This window comes from Ailuropoda melanoleuca, chromosome 6 (genome assembly GCF_002007445.2).
Source record: "Ailuropoda melanoleuca isolate Jingjing chromosome 6, ASM200744v2, whole genome shotgun sequence".
Classification (NCBI taxonomy): Eukaryota; Metazoa; Chordata; class Mammalia; order Carnivora; family Ursidae; genus Ailuropoda; species Ailuropoda melanoleuca.
The window spans coordinates 121,706,882-121,712,881 of NC_048223.1; the positions used below are offsets into that span (position 1 = coordinate 121,706,882).

The window sequence follows — 6,000 nt, forward strand, 5'->3', positions numbered from 1 at the left end:
AAAAAATATTAGGGGACCTCCCTCAAAACTTAAGCCATTAATGCCTTAAGTCCAGAATTTCCTTCCATAAAAGGATTTGGTCCTAACCGTCTCTGGCCACTTTTTTCTTTGGTCAGTGTGACCGGCCTCAGAGCCAGAGAACAGAATTAAATGGGGTTCAGGGGCGCCTGGGTGGCTCAGTTGTTTAACATCTGCCTTCGGCTCAGGGCGTGATCCTGGTGTTCTGGGATCGAGCACCACATCAGGCTCCTCCGCTGGAAGCCTGCTTCTTCCTCTCCCACTGCCCCTGCTTGTGTTCCCTCTCTCGCTGGCTGTCTCCATCAAATAAATAAATAAAATCTTTTAAATAAATAAATAAATAAATGTGGTTCAGTTGGAGAAAAGGAAGGTATCCCTACCTTAAATAAGTCAACAGCTCATATCACAAGATAAGAGAGAGCTTCACAGAACCAAAATCTGCAGAACCTGTCTGTGTGTGAGTGGTGCGTGGACAGCTCCTGGCCTGTTTTATCAATGTTCTCACCGGGGTGAGCCATCTCCTGGCTCTTTAAGAAGGCGCCGGGCATGGAGGGACAGGTGGGTCACAGAGGGGCAACCTCACCGACTTCGTGCTCCCCAGGGTGGTCAGAGATCTCCACAGCATACAGCTTCAGGCCCTGGTGGCTCTTGCCAATGTTGTAAATTCTGGTGATGTTAGGGCACATTTCGTTCACAACCTTCATCAGCTGAAAAACAAAACCAAGTTAAGGCTCGAAGCAATGATGTTTGTGCATGAAAGGCACGGAGCTCCCAAGACAGCCACCTGCTGTCCCCTCCCACGGCCCCCTGCATGCCCTCACCCTCCCTAAACACCAGCGCTAACCCCTCTGCCTGGAATATTCTCCTTGGGCTGTGCTTATCACCTTCTTTGGCTGTGGTCTTACCTCTCTTGGTTGTGGTCTTACCTTTTTACTGTGGTTTCCTGTTTTCTTTTTGTCTCCTCACTAGACTACAGATCCTTTTTTTAAAAGATTTTATTTATTTATTTGACAGAGAGAGAGAGAGAGCGCGCACAAGCAGGGGGAGCAGCAGGCAGAGAGAGAGGGAGAAGCAGGCTGCCCGCACAGCAAGGAGCCCCATGCGGGACTCGATCCCAGGACCCTGGGATCATGACCTGAGCCGGAGGCAGACGCTTAACTGACTGGGCCACGCAGGCGTCCCAAGACTACAGATCCATTAAGGGACAGACAGAGACTTTGATCTCCATAACCCTGCCTAAATAAATATTTATTACTGAATATCAATTTTTTCTCACAATTTAATGAGCATCTTTGATGTGTCAGGCTGAGGAAAGACACGGCTCCCACCCTCCTGGAGCTCACGGTGCAGCAACAGAGGGGAGCCATTTGATGACCCAATTCACGGATGCTAAGTAAGGGGGTTCAGGGAAGCCATGATAATGGTGGGTCACATGGTGAAAAAGTGAAGAAAGGAGGCTTTGATGAGAAAGTAAAATTAGATATATGTTATTTCCTGAATTTTATGTTTGAAGTTGAACTCATTAGACACAGCTTCGGTTTGAGGGGATGAGACGAGCTGTCAGAGGAGGTAAGGAGGCCTCTGCTAGTCACAGGAGTGCAGGCTGCCCTTGAGAGGAAGGGGGGGCTGACGATAAAGGACTCTTGTCCGCAGCAGGGCAAAAGCAGAAACCCACCCTCAGTGGAGAGACCACACGTGAGGGAAACGTAGCTTCCAGGCCCATCACGGTGGGGACACATACATGCTGCAGGGTTGAAGTGCGACCACGTGCGCAGCATCACATCTTCCCAAGGGACACAGAGATAATGTCACTAATGATGTCAACCATTGCATTAGCCACACATTCTATTCCTTCCCTGAATTTCACTGTCATGACCACCAGGTGAAGTAGGTAAGGCAGAGGTGATGGTCCCCATTCTACAGATATGGAGACCGAGGCTCAGAGAGACATGGAGTGATTTGCCCACAGTCACCCAGCTGGTACCAGGTGCTTTAGACTCAGGGCTCTTCTCTGTCCCTGAAGGTGCAGCAAAGCAATGACATGAGCACATCTCTGCCGCCTGTTCTGTCAGCTGCACATCACGACGGTTCTGAAAATGACCGCAGCACCATCGCCAGCTGATCTGGGGCCCCGCGTCCTTGTCCCCAAAGACTGCAGTCATCCTCATCTACCAGCATCAACCTCAGCAAATCCTGAGCAGAAGGTGATCCACTGCCTTGGTTCGGATCAACGACTAGTTCTGCACGCACAGCCCCTCGAGTCACCCTTAAAAACGCGGCAAACAACCATTCAGCATGGAGCTTGGCTGTCCCTTAATGCCCACCCTCCTCCCCCATCCAATCAGCTGCAGGAGCAACATGCCACCTGTGTTAGAGATCGTGACCTTGACACTGGAGAACAAACTCCGCCTTCCGCTGGATGCACACTTAGCCATGGAGACATCTGTCGGTATGGGATGGCCTCAGCCATGACTCACCAGCCACCTCTGCATACTGCAGCCATCCTAGCATTTTCCTCCAGCCCACATTCCCTCCTTGTGCTGAGGTGTCACGGGCACCTTTACACATGAGAATGAGGACACAGGCATTTCAGGAATCTCCTTTATGAAGGTTCTTTACAGTTCTCTCTGCACAGACGGAAATTCTCTCTGAAATGCCAGGAAGGGTTTCTCCAGTGGCCACCCTCCCCATTAAAGACCTGGCTGGGGGTCCACCTTGCTTATTCCTGAAAAGAGTCAAAGATGTCTTATTGGAGTTGCAGTCTTGATGGTTAAAATGACAGTAAAGACTAGAACTTCTTCCTGGCCTCAGAGCATGCATTCTCAGTGGAGGCAACATCACCCCCCAGGAGGTGAAAACTGGTTGTCTGGGCAAAAGGCCTCACACATCACAATGCTTTGTGGCCCTCCAAAGCTCAGCCCTACCCAACAAAATCTTACTCGTTAATATTTAATATAATGGGTGGAGGATAATTAAGAAAGTGTCTAAAAAGCCTCGGTGGAGGGGGTGGTGATAATGAAACCAGGTTGAGAATGATCACCTACACAGCGCCTGGGTCTGCAGAGTCTGAGCCTCATTGAGACTCTGTTTCCTCATTCCCAAGATGCAAATACACTTTGCCGACCTCATATCTACTGAATCCTGGGCTCTGCTGCCCTCCTCCTCTGCAGGACAGAGAAACAGAGCCCCTTCCTCTAGCAGTTCAGCTTCCAGCAATAGACAAGAAGGGACTTCTGCATAAAGGACGCTACGATGACAGGCACGATGGCACTTGCTGTGGTGTTTCACCCTTTCCCGGGGGCACTAAGCCCGGAGATGTCCCAGTGCTCCAGGGCAGGAAGGCAGCGGGGGAGAGCATGCTCCATCCGCCCCCTCCGCACCCTGGGACGTTCTGCACATCACAATTACAACTATGGGGACAGCGTGGAAAATGGCTTGTGATCCAAAATTAAGTCAGGGAAGCAAGGCAAAATTATCACNGCACATCACAATTACAGCTATGGGGACAGCGTGGAAAATGGCTTGTGATCCAAAATTAAGTCAGGGAAGCAAGGCAAAATTATCACCATCCTCGCGTTAAAATCGTATGAACTCTGTGAATGCAGAAACTGAAACTCTGGATAGGAATGGGGGGAAATGCAGATGGTTGATTTTCGAGGGTCAGTGGGTTCAAGGGAGATTGACCTTAGACTTTGGGTTTGCATTTGATGTTGACATAACATGGTTTCTTCAAAGAATTAAAATGTTTTTAAAAAGGGTGTTGGCAGGCAGTGGGGGGGGTGCCTGGGTGGCTCAGTTGGTTGGGTGTCTGCCTTCGGCTCAGGTCATGATCCCAGGGTCCTGGGATCAAGCCCCATGTCAGGCTCCCTGCTCAGCTNGAGCCCTATGTCAGGCTCCCTGCTCAGCTTGGAGCCTGTTTCTCCCTCTCCCTCTGCTCCTCCCCCCTGCTCGCTCTCTGTCTTGCGTGCTCTCTCTCTCAAATAAATAAGTAAAAAAATCTTTAAAAAAAAAAAAAGGGTGGGGGAGAAGAGAAAAAATCCCCTTCCACCATCTTTATTCATTTGCCTGAGAAACNAAGCCCCATGTCAGGCTCCCTGCTCAGCTTGGAGCCTGTTTCTCCCTCTCCCTCTGCTCCTCCCCCCTGCTCACTCTCTGTCTTGCGTGCTCTCTCTCTCAAATAAATAAGTAAAAAATCTTTAAAAAAAAAAAAAAGGGTGGGGGAGAAGAGAAAAAATCCCCTTCCACCATCTTTATTCATTTGCCTGAGAAACAGGCACTGCATCTGGTCCCATGGAGAAGGAATCTCAGAGGGCGGGGGGCGGGGAGGGGAATGGTGGTAGGAGGTGGGCTTGTCCAGGTCCACAGGCTGGCTGCCCTGCCCTAATCTTGCCACCATCACCCTCGCCCGCCTGGACAGGCTCAGCTGCTGCCCCACAGCCTGGTGCCCCTGACCCACCTTCACTGCCCTGGAAACAATGCCCCTAGCTGGCCGCCTTCGACCCATGTCTCTGCATTACACCCTACCTCACAGCCAGCCAACCAGACTTCCTGGACATGGCGCCCTGACAGCATCATGCCCAACACCAAAGTCAAATCATGAACCTTTTCTTCAAAACCATTTATTTTCCTCCCTTTGTGGACAGTACCCCACCCTCCTCGGAACCTTGCCAGACCCCTCTCTCTCCCCCAACTCATTCCAACAGGGGACCTAGGACTAGCCAGTCCTCCTCAGAGCTGCCTCTCTCTCATCCCTCTTCAGGCCTGGTGGCCCCTCTCCTGGGGATCGTGGCTGTCCCCACCAGTCCACTCCCCACATGCCTTCCAGATGGATCTCCCCAAAACACTGCTCTGCCATTAAAAACCTCGTCTGATCCTCAGACTCCAGACAAAAGCTTCTCCCAGCACTCAGGCAAACCTCCTCTCCCAGCAGACTGTTCCAGAAGCATGCCATTCTGCTCCTACCACCATCCCCTTGCTCTTGCTGCCTGGAGTGCCCTCCCTTCTGTCTCCACCCGCCTAAGGCTGGCCAAAGGCCCCGGACCACNCTTCTGTCTCCACCCGCCTAAGGCTGGCCAAAGGCCCCGGACCACAGCCGACCCCATCTGCACCCAAACCCTTCCCAACCAGGCCCACTGGGCCAGTCACTTCTCCCTCCTACCCCCAAATATCTCCCCTGGAAGGACCTCCGATGTACATATTTATCTAGTACACATTACTGGTTTATGACAAAGTGACAGAGTCTCTGCCCTCGTGGTCCTAAATGAAGGATATGTATATAGACAAAGAGGTGACCCAGCAGTTAGAAAGGGTGTCACATGCTGTGAAGGCTGGAGCACTCCTAGAAGGACAGACTCACTCTGCCTGGCGACATCAATGACCTGCAACCTGCTCTTTGCCTTCCCCTTCCCTTCCCATCCCATCCGCCAGGGCTCCCCCTGCAGGAGAACAGCGCCTTAAAAGTCAGTGCTCTAGAAGTATTTCCTGCGCACATTCTTAGCATTTCCCATGCAATATGTTTTTCTATTTTCTCTTTTCTCTTCCTGCTCCGCTGCTGTTTCTCTCTCTCTCTTTTTTTTTTGTTTGTTGGAAATGTCTCTCTCAATACTAGGATAAACTAACTTTTTTTTTTTTTCTGAAGTAGAAAGATTTCTATAGTAACCCAGCAGACTCCATACGGGGAATTGCTAAAAATGCTGGCTTCTTTCTCGTCCCCGGGAGCCAGGAATCCAAATGGCAAATCGCTTCCGGCTTGAATACCCTTCAGGATTGATAGCTGTTCCCCCAAACAGTTTCCACCTGGGAGTCACCCACCATCCCCTGCAGGGGCTGCACTGACCATTCCAAGTGTCCCCTTGGAGCTACATCACCAAGCGATGGTGAGCAGAGTTGCCCAGGGGAATAAAGTACACTCCACTAGCGCTCCTCTTCTGGAAGGACTCCGGTCTTCCACACGGAACAACTATGTAAAGATTTTTTTTTTTT

General features: G+C 50.9%; 1 protein-coding gene across 4 annotated transcripts in view; it reads right to left on the reverse strand.

The window, feature by feature from the left end:
* CPXM2 (carboxypeptidase X, M14 family member 2) overlaps positions 1 to 6,000 on the reverse strand; it is a 146,560-nt gene that overhangs the window by 22,022 nt on the left and 118,538 nt on the right. For all 4 annotated transcript variants that reach the window (XM_034663392.1, XM_034663395.1, XM_034663394.1 and 1 more), the window contains exon 8: positions 602 to 725. In XM_034663392.1, the coding sequence (XP_034519283.1) occupies positions 602 to 725 (124 nt within the window). The remainder of the gene's footprint in view (positions 1 to 601; positions 726 to 6,000) is intronic.